At 43.7% G+C, this 19,347-nt stretch overlaps 1 protein-coding gene across 1 annotated transcript; it reads right to left on the bottom strand.

The window, feature by feature from the left end:
• Window positions 1-7,912: 7,912 nt before the first annotated feature.
• LOC139235542 (probable G-protein coupled receptor 139) lies at window positions 7,913-17,287 on the bottom strand. The gene is made up of 2 exons (XM_070866603.1): window positions 17,218-17,287; window positions 7,913-8,820 (listed from the first exon to the last, which is right to left on the bottom strand). Exons 1-2 carry the CDS (start codon window positions 17,285-17,287, stop codon window positions 7,913-7,915), a joined length of 978 nt encoding a protein of 325 aa, XP_070722704.1.
• Between the last annotated feature and the right edge of the window lie 2,060 nt (window positions 17,288-19,347).

Below are 19,347 nucleotides of genomic sequence, written 5' to 3'. Positions count from 1 at the left end.
GGATGCATTGGTTGTCATCTTCCAAACTTTTCTGATAATAGAATGGCCCAGTGGATTGGGAGGTAATAAATATAACGCCACTATTAAAGAAATGGAGCAAAGATAAAATAAAAGGGAACTACAGGCCAGGTAACCTGAACTCAGTCGTCGGGCACATGCTGAAATACATTAATGAGGAAATGATAAAAGAATATCAAACTCAAATAAATGTGTTAAACGTGATTTCCTTGGAGCAGCTGACTCCATCCCTCTGCCCAACTTCTGTCTGAGACTGAAGCAAACCTTGATATCATATTCTGACCCTGAAATGAGCTTCTGACGACGTGGCCACAGCACTTGCCTCAGCGCATCCGGTGCTGTAGCCCTCATCCATGTTTTTGTTACCTCTAGATGTGTCTGTTCCAATGCACTCATAGCTGGCCTCCCACATTCTACCCTACATAAACGATAGGTATCCAAAACTTAGCTGCCCGTTTCCTGCTCAACCATCGCCCCTGGGCTCACTGAGCTACATTGGTTTCTGGTTAAGTAATGCCTTAATTTCAAAATTACCATCCTTATTTTGAAATCCCTCCATGGCATCGCCTCTCCAATCTCTCTAATTTCTTCCAGCCTCTAATTCTGCCCTCTTGCGCATCCCTGATTATAATCGCACAACCATTGTTGGCCGTGCCTTCTGTTCCCTGGGCTTCAAGCTCTGGATCTCCCTCCCTAAACCTCTCCGCCTCTCTACCTCCCTTTCCTCCTTCAAGGCGCTCCTTAAAACCTACCTCTTTGACCAAGCTTTTGGTACCTGCGCTAATTTCTCCTAATGCGGATCGGTGTCAAATATTTCAGTAGCAAAATTCACATTTGGATTTCTGACAGTTGCCCATATCAAGAAACAACAAAGATTGGTGGAAAATTAGGTTTAATTTATTAACAAGTTTGATTATTGACATACGCATGCACTGCAGTCAAAGGTTAGCTGCGGGTGTATAGTTTTGACAGCTTTATTAAAACAAGATTAAAACTTGTAACCTCTACAGGGCATCAAATCCTGCACTAGGTTGATTGTACAGCCCGCCCTAATTTATTTATTTGTTAATGGGAATCAAATCGGATGGGGTATATGCTCTCTTGTAAGATCCATGCAAATTTGGGCGAAAGTTACTGGCGCCCAGATTGAGGCATATACTGGTTCATCGTTCAGCGTGATTGTTAAGTAACTACGATCCAGGAAATTCCTGCACGAAATTCAGGAGGAAGCCATGTGAAATACATTTTAAATGCAAATCTAGCAGTTAACTGGTTTATGTTGATGTGGGGTGAGGGCATTATGCGATCTGGTTGCAAAGTCTAAAACCCACAGTTCCTGGATATAGCTCCTTGACCTAATCTGCAAGGGGAAAAATGATTTCCCAGCCCAATGGAGATCACACGCCTACAATGCGAGATGAATGGGAAAGCACTCTATTGGAATTGAACAGTATTGATGCAAAGTCTGGCAAGGAATGCTGAATAGCATAGAACATAATAAATAGGCGCAGAAGTCGACCATACGGCCCCTTGAACCTGAGCGCCAATTAATAAGATCATGGCTGTTCTTCGATCTCAACCCCAATTTTCCACCTGATCCCCATATCACATGATTACATTTGCGTCCAAATATCTATCACGCTATGCATTGAATATAATCAATGACTGAACATCCACAGTCCTCTGCGTTACAGAATTCCAAAGAATCGCAACCCTCTGAGCGAAACAAAATCTCTTCATCTCAGTCCTCAATGGTCGACCCTTGTTCCTGAGATGAAACATCCTATTTCTCGATCATTCAGGCAAGGGAAACACCGTCTGAGCATCTAGCCTATCAAACCCTCTGAGAATCGTACGTCTTTCAATGAGATCATACTTAATGCCAATACATTGAGATATAATCCAAAACCGGTCAAAACTGTGGCAGTTGGAGTTTAATGTGAGTATGTTTGAGATCATCCAATTGGACCTAAGAGAGATAGATCAGAGTATTTACTAAATTGTGAGAAGCTTGGAACCTGAGAGTAACAGAGAGGTTCCCACGTACAGGAAGCACTACAATTCAGTGGACAGGCACAAAATATATTCAGAAAGGCTAATGGAATATTGGCCATTATCTCAAGTTATTACAAGCGAACTGGAATACAAAAAGGTGGAAGTACAAGTACATATATAAGACTGTAGGTAAAACACATTTAGTGTATTGTGTTCAATTGTGGACCTCTTTCAATTCCCATTCCAGCACTGTTAACTCTGGAGTTCCCCAAGTATCTATCCTTGGCAACTCATGCTTCCCATCTCCGTGCTGCCCCTCGGCGATTATATCCGAACACAATATTACAGATTGCACATGTATGCTGATGACACCACGCTTTACCTCATCATCTGGTCTCTCGACACCTAAACTCTCTCAGATTTGTCAAACAGCCTGTGCTACATCCAGTAATAAATATCATTGTCTTTGGTCTCTGGCACAAACCCCGTTCCCTAATTACTGACTCTACCTGGTAACTTTCTGAGCCTGAACGAGACTGATCGTAATCTTGGTGCCATAATTGAACATTGGATGTGCACCCTACCACATTACTGATCCATCACCACGACCGCCTACTCCGAACTCCATAACTTCGCAAAATCTATCTCTGCCTCATCTCAGCTGCTGCTGAAAACATGAGCCATTGCTTTTTGACATCTAGACTTGACTTTGCAATGCACTCCTTGCAGCTTACCTACATTCTACCCCACCGTAAACTTTAGATCATCCAAGACTCTGCTGTCCATGGCTTAATTCGCTATAAATCCTGCTTACCAATCATCCCTGTGCTCGCTGACCTACGTTGGCTCCTCGTCTGATAAATGCTCGATTTTATAACATTAATTCTTGTTTTCCAATCCCTCTACGGTCTCGCCTCTCCCGACCTCTGTAGTCTCCTCCAACCCGACTCTCCTACGAGATCTCTGCGCTGCTCCAGTTCTGGCCTCTTGAATATCTCCGGTAACTGGGAGGCCAGAGGATTGGGAATTTTTTTTAACAGCAAAGGATGACTAAAAAAAATACTCAGAGAGGAAAGATAGATTATGAGAGTAAATTAGCAAGAAATATAAACAAACAGACAGTAAGAGCTTCAACAGGTATAAACAAAGGACGAGAGTAGCAAAAGTAAACATTGGTCCATTACATGATGAGACTGGTGAAAAAATAATGGGGAACAGGGAAGTGGCTAATACTTTGAATACATATTTTGTATCGGTTTTTATGGTAGAATAAAAACATCGCAATAAAAATAATCAAGGGGGTATAGGGAGGGAGGAACCTTAAACTATCCTTATCACTAAAGTAAAAGCACTCGGTAAAATATGGCGACTAAAGATGGACAAGTCATCTGGACCTAGTGGCCTGCATCCTAGGGTCTTAACAGAAGTTGCTGCGGAGATACTGGATGCATTGGTTCTAATCTAGTAAAATATCCTGGAGTTTGTAGAGGGCTCGGTGGATTGGAAAACCGCCAATGCAACACCCCTATTTGAAAAGGAGGCAGATAGAAAGCAGGAAACTATAGACCAGTTAGACTAATATCTGTCGTTGGATAATTGCTGGAGTTCATTATTAAGCAAGCAATAGCAGGACATTTGGAAACCAATAATAAAGTCAAGCAGAGTCAGCTGTGTGTTATGAAAGGGAAATCATGTTCGACAAATTTTCTGGAGTTGTTTGAGGAGATAAAAGGGGGAACCAGTGGATGTGATGTGTTTGGATTTCCAGAAGGCAGTCTATAAAGTGCCACATAAAGGGTTACTGCACAAGATAAGAGTGCACGGGGCTTGGGGAAATATATTACCATGGATAGCGGACTGGCTACCGAACAGAAAACATAGAGTCTGGAATAATGCAACATTTTCCGGTTGGCAAATGATAAAGACTGCGGTGCAAGTGTCTCAACTATTTACAATCTATAATAATTATTTGGATGAAGGGTCCATGTAATGTTGTCAAGTTTGCTAATGATAAAATGATGGGTGGGAAAGCAAATTGTGAGGAGGACACCGAAAATCTGGCAGGAAACATAAAAAAGCAAATTATTATTTAAATGGAGAGTAATTGCGAAATGCTGCAGTACAGAGTGAACTGGGGTCCGTGTGCATGAAACATAAAAATTTGGTATGCAGATACAGCAAATAATTGGGAAGGCAAATGGAATGTTAACCTTTATTGCAAGGTGTAAAGAGTATAAAAGCAGACAAGTCCTACAAAAACTGTGTAAAGTATTGGTGAGAACACTCCTAGAGTACTGTGTACGAATTTGGTCTCATTATACAAGCAGCGATATACTTGCATTGGAGGCTATTCAGAGATGGTTCACTAGGTTGCTTCTTGAGATGAACAGGTTGACTTGTGAAGAAAGTTTGAGCAAGTTGGGCATATACTCCTTGGCGTTTAGAAGAATGAGAGTTGATCTTATTGAAACATACAAGATACTGAGAGGGCTCGTCACGGTAGATGCAGAGAGGATTTTTCCCCTCGTGGGTTATTCAAGAGCTAGGGGGCATAGTTTTAAAATAAGAGGTCGCCCATTCAGAGCGGAAATGAGGAGGAATTTTTCTCTCAGTGTGTCTTACATCTCTGGATTTCTCTGCCAAGGAAAGCTGTGGAGGCTGGGTCACTGAATAATTTTAAGCGGAGATAGGCAGATTTTTGAGTGATTAGGGTGTAAAGGGTGATGGGGAGCGATCAAGGAATTGGAATTGATTCCGTGATCAGATCAGCCATGATCTTAATAAATGGCGGAACAGGCTCGACGGGCCAAATGGCCTATGCTTGCTCCTATTTCTTGTGTTCTTAATCGCTCAACCTTTGACAGCTATACCTTCAGCTGAAAAGGCATAAGCTTTCTAATTCCCTCCCTAAACATCTACGCCTCTCTGACGCCTTCTCCTTCTTTAACTCGCTCTTTATACCCTACCTCTTTGTCCAAACTTTTGATCACCTGCTCTAATATCTCCTTAAGTGACTCGTTGTCACATTTTGTTCGATAAAGGTCCTGTGAAGTGCCTTGAGATTCTTTACTATGTTAAAGGCGCTGAATAAATGTAATTTATTGTTGTTGTGCACCGCGCAAGAGGAATGATATATTAGCCAGAATGACATGAAGCAGTTATTTTTTGGTATCAGCGAATAGCACACGGAAGAGAAACGTGTTGATTTGGTGAATTGCAAACATTCCTTTAAAGCCATAAAGTTCACAGTGTATATTTATACATTGAACAAGTGCCAGTCAGTGCCTGGTAATCCGTTGGCCCAGTACATCACCATGTTTTCTCTAACACTTACCCTTCACGTTCCTATTTCACAGTCTCAGTGTATATATTCTTATCATTTCATTGGAACAGAGGCAGCTGGAATGGATAGGGGAGGTTCATCACATGTAAGACTGAAGAGTTGTTCTTCAAATTACAACAGGCAGAGATTGCGATGTAAAAGTGCGTGTTGTTTACATTAATCAACGATTAATGCAACAGAACAACATTACGAAAAAGCTGCGACCGAGATGTAGTCCCACTTTTGTCTGTAGACACTTTACAGTTTTATTTTTCGGAGATTTCTAGCGAAATATTGTACAAACATTCTTTCAATTTCGCTAGAACTAGCGATGGAGAATATATTTTCTTATATTTACTGTATCAGTAATGGAGCAATTATTCCTTGCCCGTTTAGGCTATTCCAAGTGAAAACAACGAGGGACATTTTGTACATCCAAGTGAGCTGGCAGTGTTATGTTTAAGATTCGGGCCTGTAGCTCTCTCATTAATGGATACAGCTACTTGTGTTTAAAGTGGAGACAGCAAATTTGGTAAAAAGGAGAACGAAAGAGGGATAATAAAATTAAAGCTTATCTCTGCTAGAGGCAAAGTAACAGTATTCCATTTTCGGGACACAACTCACTCGCTGCAGTTTCAATCCTTTTCCCTTTCCTGATGCAATGTCCAATCTCAGCTGTACAGACAAAGGACTGCGGCTGAGCGGTGGGCACTAGGAGGATAGAACAACGAAGCTGTTCTCATCTGGGAGCAGTAATGAACTTGTCTGTCCAACCTATCGGGAGGCTCCAAAGGGCGTTGCAGCCAGGGTTGACCAAAAGAGTGTGACATGCAGGAAAGTACCAAAGAACTTTACAACCAGGGAGGTTCCAAAGCGCTTTACACCCAGGGAGGTTCCAAAGGGCTTTACACCCAGAGACGTTCCAAAGTGCTTTACACCTAGAAAGATTCCAAAGGGCTTTACACCCAGGGAGGTATGATGGAGCTTTACAGCGAGGGAGGTTCCAAAGTGCTTTACACCCAGAGATGTTCCAAAGATATATACACCCATGGAGGTTCAAAAGATATTTATACTCAGGGAGGTTCCAAAGTGTTTCATACCCAGTGAGGTTCCAAAGTGCTTCACACCCAGGGAGTTTCCAAAGATATGTATCCCCAGGGAGGATCCAAAGTGTTTTACACGCAGGGAGCTTCCAAAGAGATTTATACCCAGGGAGTTTCCAAAGATATTTACACCCAGCGAGGTTCCAAAGTGTTTTACACCCGGAGGTTCCAAAGTGTTTCACAGCCAGGCAAGTTCCAAAGTGTTTTACACCCAGGGTGGTTCCAAAGTGTTTTCATGCAGAGAGGTTCCAAAGTGTTTTACAACCTGGGAGGTTCCAAAGAGCATTACACCCAGGGAGGTTCCAAAGCGCATTACACCCAGGGAGGTTCCAAAGCGCATTACACCCAGGGAGGTTCCAAAGGGCATTACACCCAGGGATGTTCCAAAGAGCATTACACCCAGGGAGGTTCCAAAGTGTTTTACACGCAGGGAGGTTCCAAAGTGTTTTACTCCCAGGGAGGTTCCAAAGTGTTTTACACCTAGGGAGGTTCCAAAGTGTTTTACACCCAGGGAGGTTCCAAAGAGCATTACACCCGGGATGGGGGGTGGTTCCAAAGTGTTTGACACCCACAGGGAGGTTTCAAAATGTTTTACACCCAAGGAGGTTCCAAGGCGATTTACACCCAGGGAGGTTCCCTGGAGCTTTACACCCAGTGAGGTTCCAAAGTGTTTTACACCCAGGGAGGTTCCAAAGTGTTTTTCTCGCAGGGAGGTTCCAAAGTATTTCAGACCCAGGGAGGATCCAAAGTTTTTTACACCCAGGAAGGTTCCAAAGTATTTTACTCCCAGGGAGGATCCAAGGCGATGTACTCCCAAGAAGGTTCCATGGAGCTTCACACCCAGGGAGGTTCCAAGGTGCTTTATATTGAAGTGTAGTCACTGTTGTAATGCAGGGAAACGTGGCAGCGGATTTGCACTCAGCAAAGTTCCACCTACCGAGAAATAAATACAGGCGCAGATAATCAGTTTTGGTGATATTTGTTGAGCGATAAGCATTGGTCAGGGCATCGGCAGAACATTTACTCACTTCTTGAAAATAATACACTCAGATCCTTGGCATCCACCTGAGAGGGAAGACGGAACCTCGGTTTAAAATCTCACTTGAAAGACAGCACCATCTGACAAAGAAGCATTCCATCAGTACTGCACTGGCGGGTCAGCCTGTAATGGGACTTGAACCCACATTCTTCTAACTGAGGTGCAAGAGGGCTACCACGGCTGAGTGCATCCACCTCAAAAACCAATCTATTCCTAAAGATACAACTGACTTACTGCACTAAGGTAAGTGTCAGCATCCATAGGACATGACGGGTCACTTGGAAATAAAATAAATCAGTTTACAACATTAAATTGGGTGATAAAGTGTATGTTTCCACTGTGGAGAATAGGAATGACCAGCGGGTTTGGAGAATTGGAACGAAAGACTACAGTGCAGAGCTTAATGGAGGTTGAGTGCTGGAATAGCTAGTTTCGTTATAGAAGTAATTTAACAACTAGATTCAATGGATATTTCAGCGCGTTCTTTAACTGCTGTCTGAAGTTACTCTGAGTCACTGTATAAATAAACGTGTTAGTGCAGCAGCTTAAGAGCTGAAGCATGTTTCCACTTTCCTGCAGAATAAATTTGGGGTCATTGAAATTAAAACCTGTGAAATAATTATTGTTTTCAATTCGGACATAGAGAAAATTGATAACATACGTCAACCACAACAGGATGAAACTTCCCGAGATGGTGAAGAGTAAAATTATGGACTTTCGCCGGCTCTCCATCTCTGGATCACTCTGACTCTCTCCATTGTTTTGGGCCCGGAGTCTCCTGCGGGCCCTACTAGCCCCTAGAATGTATCTGACGGTCACAGCATTGAGCAGTAACATCAGGAGGAACGGTGCACACGGGGTTAGAATACGGTCCAGCCAGTCAAACGCTGTCCAAGCGGGTGAAACATAAAAAGTAAGTTTTATGTTGCAGTACCAGGCCACCTTATTAATAGTAAATAATGGCTCATACGTGAAGTAGAAAGGGATGTTTTTTAAACAACTCAGGGCACAGACCGCTCCTATCACCACAGCCGCCGTTGTCTCGGTGCAGTATTTTGTTTTCAGCTTCTGGCAACAAATGGCCACAAATCGATCAAAGGTGAACGCAACCGTTAACCAGACAGAACTGTCTCTTGATGAATAAATGAGCACAGTGCTGATGCTGCACGCTGGTGTGGTGGACAGAATGCTAATCCGGAAATAGATACCACCAATTCTATTCAATATCACAGCGGTGATAATGACCAGGAGATCGGTCACCGCCATGAACACCAGGTACCGAGTGATACACCTGGAGAGACCGCACCTTCCTCGGGACAGGATCACAATCGCTGCGATGTTCGCTGCAAAAAGGAGCAAAATGGAAATTACACTTCAGACTACCATCATAAGAACATAAGCACATATGAAATAGGAGCAGGAGTAGGCAATTTGCCTCCCACCGCACCCCCCTCCCCCGGGCCTGCTCCGCCATTTAATAAGATCATGGCTGATTTGATCATGGATCAGCTCCACTTCGTTGCCCACCCCCCCGAAACCTTCTTTCACTTATCGCTCAAAAATCTGTTTATCTCCGCCTTAATTATCTTCAGTAACCCAGCCTCCATAGCCATTCAAAGTCTTAGTTTGACTGGACATGGTTTCTGAGTTCATTACCTGATCAGTTGATGGAAACCAATCAATTTGCCAGATCAGCAGAGCTTTACTAAATACGGAACAATATGGAATCGCAGGGAAAGCGTTTTGCTCGATAGACTTGAGGCTATAATCGCCTGAACTCGGCACAAAAAGAGAAGGAGAGCGAAACTGACCATAGTAAAGAACAGACATACACTAATAGTTAATGAATAATTTATCCCAACATTAAATAGGACAAGCTAAACATAATGTCACCTTGAAAATTGATGGTAGAAAGAGTGCGATCGACTGCTATTTACACCTCAGGAGAATCGTAAAATTCCCATATGGAATGACTCCAAATTACGATTGTTGCTATCTGGTTAATGGAGCAGCCATTCTGCTAATGGGCGGTGAAAAAAGGCAATGAGATCATTGACCAGCAAACTGCACCTTTGTGATATTGATTGAGGGACAAATGTTGGCCAGGGCACAACTCCCAGCACTCGGTCCAGTTGTTCCTTGACCATTAGACAGTGTCATGGTATCCAGTATCACTGTAATGGCGGCACTGCAGAGAACCTGTCAGTGACAGCTGGGTTGAGCCTATAAACTGCAGGATAAGTGGTGAGGGAGCGTTGTATGGGAGCCACTCAGTGAGAGCCAGAGGTGAGTCCATAACCTGTGAGATAGAAGGTGAGGGAGCGTATAGTGTGAGCCACTTCTTGAGAGCTGGGGGTGAGTATATGAATTGCGCGATAAGTGGCGAGAGAGTGTTTAATGGGAGCCACTCAGTGAGAGCCGGGGGTGAGTCCATAACCTGTGGGATAGGTGGTGAGGGAGCGTTTAATGGGAGCCAGTCAGTGAGCGCCGGGTGCGAGTACATAATCTGTGGGATTGGTGGTGAGGGTGCATTTAATGTGAAGCACTCAGTGAGAGCCGGAGGTGAGCCTATAAACTGTGGGATAGCTGGTGAGGGAGCGTATAGTGTGAGCCACTCCATGAGAGCCGAGGTGAGTCTATAAACTACGGGATAGGTGGTGAGGGAGCGTTTAATGGGAGTCACTCAATGAGTGCCAGGGGTGAGTCTATAAAATGCGGGACAAGTGGTGAGGGAGCATTTATTGTGAGCCACTCAGTGAGAGCTGGTGGTGAGTCTATAACCCATTGGACAGGTGGTGAGGGAGCGTTTAATGGGAACCACTCAGTGAGAGCCGGGGGTGAGCCTATAAACTGTGGGATAGGTGGTGAGGGAGCATATAGTGTGAGCCACTCCATGAGAGCTGAGGTGAGTCTATAAACTGCGGGATAGGTGGTGAGGGAGCGTTTAGTCTCAGCCAGTCAGTGAGAGCTGGGGGTGAGTCTATAACCCATTGAATAGGTGGTGAGGGCACGTTTAATGGGAGCCATTCAGTGACCGCCGGGGGTGAGTTTATAACCTGATGAATACTTGGTGAGGGTGCGTTTAATGGGAACCACTCAGTGAGAGCCGTGGTCAGTCTATAATATGCGTGATACGTATTCAGGGAGCGTTTAACATGAGCCACTCAGTGACAGCCGGGGGTGTGTCCATAACCTGTGGGTTAGGTGGTGAGGGAGCGTTTAATGGGAGCTACTCAGTGACAGCCGGGGATGAGTCTATGACCTACGGGATAGGTGGTGAGGGAGTGTTTAATGGGAACCACTCAGTGAGAACCGGGGGTGAATCTATAACTTGTGGCATAGGTGGTCAGGGAGCGTATAGTGTAAGCACTCCTTGAGAGCCGGGGATGAGCCTATAAACTGCGGGATAGGTGGTGAGGGAGCGTATAGTGTAAGCTACTCCTTGAGAGCTGGGGGTGAGCCAATAAACTGCGGGATAGGTGGTGAGGGAGCGTTTAATGAGAGCCACTTAATGAGAGCTGGGGGTGAGTCCATAACCTGTGGGATAGAAGGTGAGGGAGAGTATAGTGTGAGCCACTCCGTGAGAGCCGTGGGTGAGTCCATAACCTGTGGGATAGGTGGTGAGGGAGTGTTTAATGGGAGCCACTCAATGAGAGCCGGGGGTGAGTCCATAACTTGTGGGATAGGTAGTGAGGGAGCGTTTAGTGTGAGCCAGTCAGTGAGCGCCGGGTGTTAGTCCATAACTTGTGGGATAGGTAGTGAGAGAGCGTTTAGTGTGAGACACTCAGTGAGAGCTGGGGATGAGTCTATAACTCATTGGATAGGTGGTGAGGGAGCCTTTAATGTGAGTCATTCAATGACAGCCGGGGGTGAGCCTATAACCTGCGGCATAGTTGGTGAGGGAGCGTTTAATGGGAGCCACTCAGTGAGAGCCGGGGTCTGTCTAGAACCTGCGTGAAACGTGTTGAGGGAGCGTTTAATGGGAGCCACTAAGTGACAGTCGGGGATGAGCTTATAGCCTGCGGGATAGGTGGTGACGGATTGTTTAATGGGAGCCACCCATTCAGAATCGGACATGCAACAAGAAGCAGATTGTAAAAGACACGTTAAATATTGTGAATCATTTCAGAGGTGGTGAATGTGGACCGTGCCACCAGGGATGATGAACGGTCGGGTTAAATTTGGATTTTGGCTCCCGGTTTGAAGATGGGATTAGGAGTTACACGGAAACATCATGGAGGAGCAAATGAGCCACTGGTTGACCGGCTCCAGTAAAATGACCAAGGGATTGCTCCAATCTGAAGTTGGAGGCCGAGGGCCAAGCAGAGAATGATACAGCACAGAAGTAAACCATTCGGCGCATCGTGCCTGTGCAGGCTCTTTGACAGAGCTATCCCCTGTTCTCCTCTCGGAACCGTGCTATTTCCACCTTAGAGTACTTATCGAATTCCCTTTAGAAAGTTACTATTGAATCTGCCTCCATCACCGTTTCAAGCATTGCATTCCAGATCACAACAACACGCTGCATAAAAAATGATTCCTCATCTCACCTCTGTTTTATTTGCCAATCACCTTAAATCTGTGGCCTCTGGGTCCCGAACCTTCTGCCACTTTAAACCGTTTCTCATGATTTAGTTTGTCAAAGCCCTACATGGTTTTGAACACATCGATTATATCTACCCTTAACCTTCTCTGCTCCAAGGGCCACAAGCCGAGTTTCTCTAGTCTCTGCAAGTAATTGAAGTCCCTCATCCCGGTCTTTGGACCGGTGCCATGGATAGCAATGGAGGGTTGACTGGAGAGGGCAACGGTCTGGAACATTAGCAAAGAATAGAAGTAACAAGTGGAGTTGAATAGCATTTAAAAAAGAGAATCCCAGAGTAGCTCATTCCAAGAGCAGGACAAGATTTCACTGAACGATGGCGACAAAAAGAAAGAAAGACTTGCAATTATATTGCATCTTTCACGACCTCACGATGTCTCAAAACGTTTTACAGCCAATTAAGTACTTTTCGAAGTGTATTCACTTTCGTAATGTAAGAAACGGGACAGCCAATTACCATATTACAAGCTTCCACAAACAGCAATGTGATGATGAACAGATTATCTGTTTTAGATGTGTTGATTGAGGGTTAAATATTGGCCAGGAATCCGGCGATAACTCTTCTGCTCTTCTTGCCATGGAAACTTTAACATCTACCTGAGAGAGCAGATGGGGGCTCGGTTTTACGTCTCATCTGAAACACAGCACCTCTGACAGTGCCACGCTCTCCCAGCACTGAACTGGAGTGTCAGCCTTGATTTTGTGGTGAACCTTCTGGAGTGGACTTCAACCCATAATCTTCTGATGGTTCGACAGCGTAATTAATAGAAACTGCGAATTTCTCATTCATAGTTAACGGTTGTCAATAACGCTGAACTAACACACTATCAGTAAATGCACTACTTACACTCAGTCACTGATAGTTTGCTGCAGGTAGTTATCAACATGAAGTTACCATTACCTAATCTTGTGCGTAATTCCTTGAAGTATTTATTACATTTAGCGAGTAGCTTCTTAATTATTAAACGTTTGTAAGTATGCAATGAAAGCTCTAATGGAAACTTACTTTAATGAACACTGTCACGTCTAGAAATAAATCTATTTTTCAGGTCATGTTGTGTAATAAGATCACTAACACTCAATAGTTACTGTCCAGGAAACGTGCGCGTCATTTGTACCAAACAAGTATCAGACCAGTACACAGATATACATATCTGAATGCATCATTCGAGTTGCCTCAGTAATTGAATTAAATCAACTTTAACACAAGGGATAGCCAAGTTATCCGTAGATTCGCACTTCAGAAACTAAAGCCATTATGAATCGTTCTGTACCAAATTAGATAACTGGAAATAAGGCCCAGCAACATTGCTAATTTATAACAATGCAACATTTACACTCAAAATGCTATAAAAGAATCTTCATTTACAACCAGTTTGAACCGATTACACCGAGACAGCAGCAGTAGATGGAAGAAAGTCAGCCCGATTGTGAAGGAGATCCCCAGAGCAATGACAGATGAGCATTAAACTGACGCCGAATTCAAAGCAATGGATACAAACAGATGAATTTAAATATAATTGTAAAGCACAGAATCGTTTTATTGTGGACCTCCTGTAATCTTTTAAAGCTCTTTCAGTGAAGAAAGAAATGCTGGAGCTGACCTGACCAGTCCCGTCAAAATCTTGTAAGTTTAGATGAGATCCCTTCTCATCCTTCTAAACTGCAATGTATAAAGGCCCAGTTGATCCAGTCTCTCCTCATATGTCAGTCCCGCCATGCCGGGAATCAGTCTGGTGAACCTTCGCTGTACTCCCTCAATAGCAAGAACGTCCTTCCTCAGATTAGGAGACGAAAACTGAACACAATATTCCTGATGAGGCCTCACCAAGGCCCCGTACAACTGTAGTAAGACCTCCGTGCTCCAATACAAATCCCCTCGCTATGAAGGCCAACGTACCATTTGCCTTCTTCACTGCCTGCTGCACCTGCATGCCAACTTTCAACGACTGGTGAACCATGACACCAAGGTCTCATTGCACCTCCCCCTTTCCTAATCTTCCACCATTCAGATAATATTCTGCCTTCGTGATTTGACCACAGATTGGATAACCTCACATTCATCCACATTATACTGCATCTGCCATGCATTTGCTCATTCACCTAACCAGTCCAATCACCCTGAAGCCTTTTAGCGTCCTCCTCACAGCTCACACCGTTACGCAGTTTAGTGTCATCTGAAAACTTGGAGATATTACACTCAATTACTTCATCTAAATCACAAATGTATATTCTAAAGAGCTGGGGTCCGAGTACTGAGCCCTGCGGCATCCCACAAATCACTGCCTGCAACTCTGAAAAGGACCCGTTTATCCCGACTCTCTGCTTCCTGTCTGCCAACCAGTTCTCTATCCACGTCAGTACCTGACACCCAATACCATATTCTTTGATGCTGCACACCAATTTCTTGGGTGGGACCTGGTCAAAAGCCTTTTGAAAGTCCAAATACACCACATCCACTGGTTCTCCCTTGTCAACTTTACTAGTTACATCATCATAAATTCCAGAAGATTTGTCAAGCATGTTTTCCCTTTCATAAATGCATGCTGACTTGGACCGATCCTGTCACTGCTTTTCAAATGCGCTGCTATTTCATCTTTAATTATTGATTCCAACATTTTGCACACTACTGATCTCAGGCTGACTGGTCTATAATTACCCGTTTTCTCTCTCCCTCATTTTTTAAAAAGTGGTGTTACATTTGCTGCCCTCCAGTCCATAGGAACTGATCTAGCTTCGATAGAATGTTGGAAAATGATCGCCAATGCATCCACTATTTCTATGGCCACTTCCTTAAGTATTCTGGGATGCAGACTATCAGGCCCCGGGGATTTATCGGCCTTCAATCCCATCAATTTCCCAAACACAATTTCCCACTTTATAAGGATATCCTTCAGTTCCTCCTTCTCACCAGGCCCTCGGTCCCCTAATATTTCTGGAAGGTTACTTGTGTCTTCCTTCGTGAGAACAGAACCAATGTATTTGTTTAACTGGTCTGCCATTTCTTTGTTCCCCATTGTAAATTCACGTGAATCTGAATAAAAGGGACCGACGTTTGTTTTCACTAATCTTTTCCTCTTCACATATTTATACAAGCTTTTGCAGTCAATTTTTATGTTCCCAGCAAGGTTCCACTCATACTCTATTTTCCCCCTCCTAAGTAAACCCTTTGTCCTCCTCTGCTGTGTTAGAAAATTCTCCCAGTCCTCAGGTTTGCTGCTTTTTCTGGCCAATTTATATGCCTCTTCCTTGGACTTAACACTATTCTGAATTTCGCTTGTTAGCTAAGGTTGAGCCACCTTCCCCATTTTATTTTTACTCCAGACAGGGATGTACAATTGTTGAAGTTCATCCATGTGATCTTTAAATGTTTGCCATTGCCTATCCGTCAACCTTTTATGTATCACTCGCCAGTCTATTTTAGCAAATTCATGTCTCATACTATCAAAGTTACCTTTCCCCAAGTTCAGGACCCTAGTCTCTGAATTAACTGTGTCACTCTCCATCTTCATAAAGAATTCCATCATATTATGGTCACTCTTCCCCAAGGGGCGTAGCACAACAAGTTTGTTAATCAGTCCTTTCTCATTACACATCACCCAATCTAGGATAGCCAGCCCTCTAGTTGGTTCCTCGACATATTGCTCTGGACAACCATTCCTAATACACTGCAGGAAATCCTCCTCCACCGTATTGCTACCAGTTTGGTTAGCCCAGTCAATATGTAGATTAAAGTCGCCCATGATAACTGCTGTACCTTTATTGCACGCATCCTAATTTCTTGTTTGATGCTGTCCCCATCCTCATTAGTAGTGTTCGTTGGTCTGTACACAACTGCCACTAGCGTTTCCTGCCCTTTGGCATTCCGTAGCTCCATCCATACAGATTCCGCATCATCCAAGCCAATGTCCTTCCTTACTATTGCATTAATTTCCTCTTTAACCAGCAACGCCATCCCACCTCCTTTTCCTTTCTGTCTATTCCTCCTAAATGTTGAATATCCCTGGATGTTGAGTTCCCAGCCTTGGTCACCCTGGAGACATGTCTCTGTGATGCCAATTACATCATATCCATTAAATGCTATCTGCGCAGTTCATTCGTCCACCTTATTCCGAATACTCCTCGCATTGAGGCACAGAGCCTTCAGGCTTGACTTTTTAACACCCTTTGCCCGTTTAGAATGTTGCTGTAATGTGGCCCCTTTTGCCCTCCACTTTTACTTTTCTTCTTTCTATCTTTTATCAGTATTCACACATGGTTACAGCCTGATTGTCAGCTCGGTGTTCGGGTAGGTCTGTCACTGTGTCAGTATTCAGACACAGTTACAGTCTGATTGTCAGCTCTGTGTTCGGGTAGGTCTGCCACTGTGTCAGTATTCAGACACGGTTACAGTCTGATTGTCGCTCGGTGTTCGGGTTGTCTCATAGAAACATAGAAACATAGAAAATTGGTACAGGAGCAGGCCATTCAGCCCTTCTAGCCTGCACCGCCATTCAATGAATTCATGGCTGAACATGAAACTTCAGTACCCCCTTCCTGCTTTCTCGCCATAACCCTTGATCCCCCGAGTAGTAAGGACTTCATCTAACTCCCTTTTGAATATATTTAGTGAATTGGCTTCAACTACTTTCTGTGGTAGAGAATTCCACAGGTTCACCACTCTCTGGGTGAAGAAGTTTCTCCTCATCTCGGTCCTAAATGGCTTACCCCTTATCCTCAGACTATGACCCCTGGTTCTGGACTTCCCCACTGTGTGTCAGTATTTAGAGAAGGTTACAGGCTGATTGTCAGCCCGGTGTTCGGGTAGGTCTGTCACTGTGTCAGTATCCAGACACAGTTACATTCCGATTGTCAGCTCGGTGTTCAGGCAGGTCTATTTCATTCTGTGCGGGTGCTCACACCAGTCCAATTTTGAAAATGCTAACTCACTGTATGAACATAAATGTATAACCTCCAGGTGGTGCGGGTCTGGCTGGTTGAAAATTACTTGCAGATGCGGATCATTTAAGAATTTCAATAAAATACCCTTCCTAATAAAAATAGAAGGTTGGGTCACAGAAAAACATTGAGAACACATTCAGAAAATCCCAGTCCAGACAGTTAAATGCTGAGCTGTAGAATTACCTTCATATCTCACCTGGAACCCCGATAGCTGCAAGGACAGGATAGTAAATCGCAAATATCTGACCATTTGCTGGTGAATGCATTTTTTGTAAGAGCCGATCTGCTTGAGATCTTTCCAATGTAAATGGTCCCTTATTTATGATTTGTGTTAAACCCCAGAGATACAATTAGATTGTTTCACCTTGCATATTAGTTACAGTCATCTGAACAAACAATTCGCTTTCACGTTGATGTTTCCTGAAATAGAACATGTTTTCAAGTGTAATGCAGACATCTATTGGAAAATGTAATGCATTTCCCATGATGGAACGGAACCGTGAACACTACATACATAGAAACATATAAACAAAGAAAATAGGTGCAGGAGTAGGCCAATCGGCCCTTCGAGTCTGCACCGCCATTCAGTGAGTTCATGGCTGAATATGCAACTTTAGTACCCCATTCCTGCTTTGTCGTCATACACCTTGATTCCCCTAGTAGTAAGGACAAATCTAACTCCTTTTTGAATATATTTAGTGAATTGCCCTCACCAACTTTCTGTGGTAGAGAATTCCACAGATTCACCACTCTCTGGGTGAATACGTTTCTCCTCATCTCGGTCCTAAATGGCTTACCCCTTATCCTTAGACTATGACCCCTGCTTCTGGACTTCCCCTACATTGGGAACATTCTTCCTGCATCTAACCTATCTAAACCCATCAACATTTTAAATGTTTCCATGAGATCCCCTCTCATTCTTCTGAACTCCAGTGAATACAAGGCCAGTTGATCCAGTCTTTCTTGATATGTCAGTCCCGCCATCAGGGAATCGATCTGGTGAACCTTCGCTGCACTCCCTCAATAGCAAGAATGTCCTTCCTCAATTTAGGAGGCCAAAACTGTACACAATACTCGAGGTGTGGCCTCACCAAGGCATTGTACAACTGTAGTAACACTGCACTGCCCCTGTACTCAAATCCCCTCGCTATGAAGGCCAACATGCCATTTGCTTTCTTAACCGCCTGCTGTACCTGCATGCCAACCTTCAATGACTGATGTACCATGACATAATCACGTAGAGTTACACAGGGTCTACAGCACAGAAGGAAATGTGTCTTCTGTGCAGTTTAGCCCAACTTGTCTATGCGGGAATCATGCTCCAAACGAATCTCCTCCTACCCCTCTTCATCGAACCCTAATGGCATATCCTTCTAATCCTTTCTTGGTTATTATCTAGATTCGCCTTCAATGTATCTATGCTATTCATCTCAACCACTCCCTGTGTAGCGAGTTCGACACACTCGCCAGTCTGTGGGTAAAGACATTTTTCCTGAATTCCCCTTTGGATTCATAAGTGAATATATTATATTTATGGCCCCGAGTTTTAGTCCTTCCCCACAAGTGGAAACAACCTCCCTACATCTACCCTTTCATAATCTTAAAGAACTCTACCAGGTCACTTCTCAGCCTTCTATGAACTGCAGAAATAAGCCAGAGCCTGTTCAGCCTTTCCTTATGAATAGATCCTCCCAGTTCTGGTATCATCCTTCTCATCTCATGAATCTTTTTTGCAATTTTGCCTGTGCCTAAATAACCGTTATAAAACGTCGATCAGAACTCTGCACAGTGCTCCACGTGTGGTCTAACCACGGTTTGATACAGGTTTAAAATAACTTATCTGCTTGTCAATATATCTCTCCAGAAATGAACACTAGTGCATTTTCATGGAATCATTAACCTGTGCGTCTACTTTTAATGATCTGTGTATCTGTACACCCAGATCTCTTTGCTCCACTGCCTAATTTAGATTCTTATTCTCATATTCGCACAGTCAGCAAACCACGAAGTAAACTGCATAGATTATAATTGACCTTTTTATAAATTCTATAGAGAATGAAATAAAAATTGACACGTGCACTCAGGATTAAGATAAAATGTGAAATATGATAAGCAAGGTTTAAAAGTGTATACACTATCTTATTATAGATATGGGAAGAGAAAAAGATTAGTGAAGACTAATGTAGGTCGCATCCAGTCAGAATCAGGTGAATTCATAATGGGGAACAAGGAACTAGCAGACCAATTGAACAAGTTCTTTGGTTCTGTCTTCACTAAGGAAGACACGAATAACCACTCGAAAATACTATGAGACCGAGGGTCTAGC

Source organism: Pristiophorus japonicus, chromosome 23, assembly GCF_044704955.1.
Source record: "Pristiophorus japonicus isolate sPriJap1 chromosome 23, sPriJap1.hap1, whole genome shotgun sequence".
Classification (NCBI taxonomy): Eukaryota; Metazoa; Chordata; class Chondrichthyes; family Pristiophoridae; genus Pristiophorus; species Pristiophorus japonicus.
This window is presented reverse-complemented; position numbering and strand designations above follow the sequence as displayed.

Excerpts from the sequence above, each read along its gene's own strand:
- LOC139235542 (XM_070866603.1), bottom strand. The coding sequence starts at position 17,287 with ATGCATTCACCAGCAAATGGTCAGATATTTGCGATTTACTATCCTGTC. Across the intron at positions 8,821-17,217 it reads TGCAGCTATCGGGGTTCCAG|CGAACATCGCAGCGATTGTG; the intron begins GTGAGATATGAA and ends TCCTTTTTGCAG.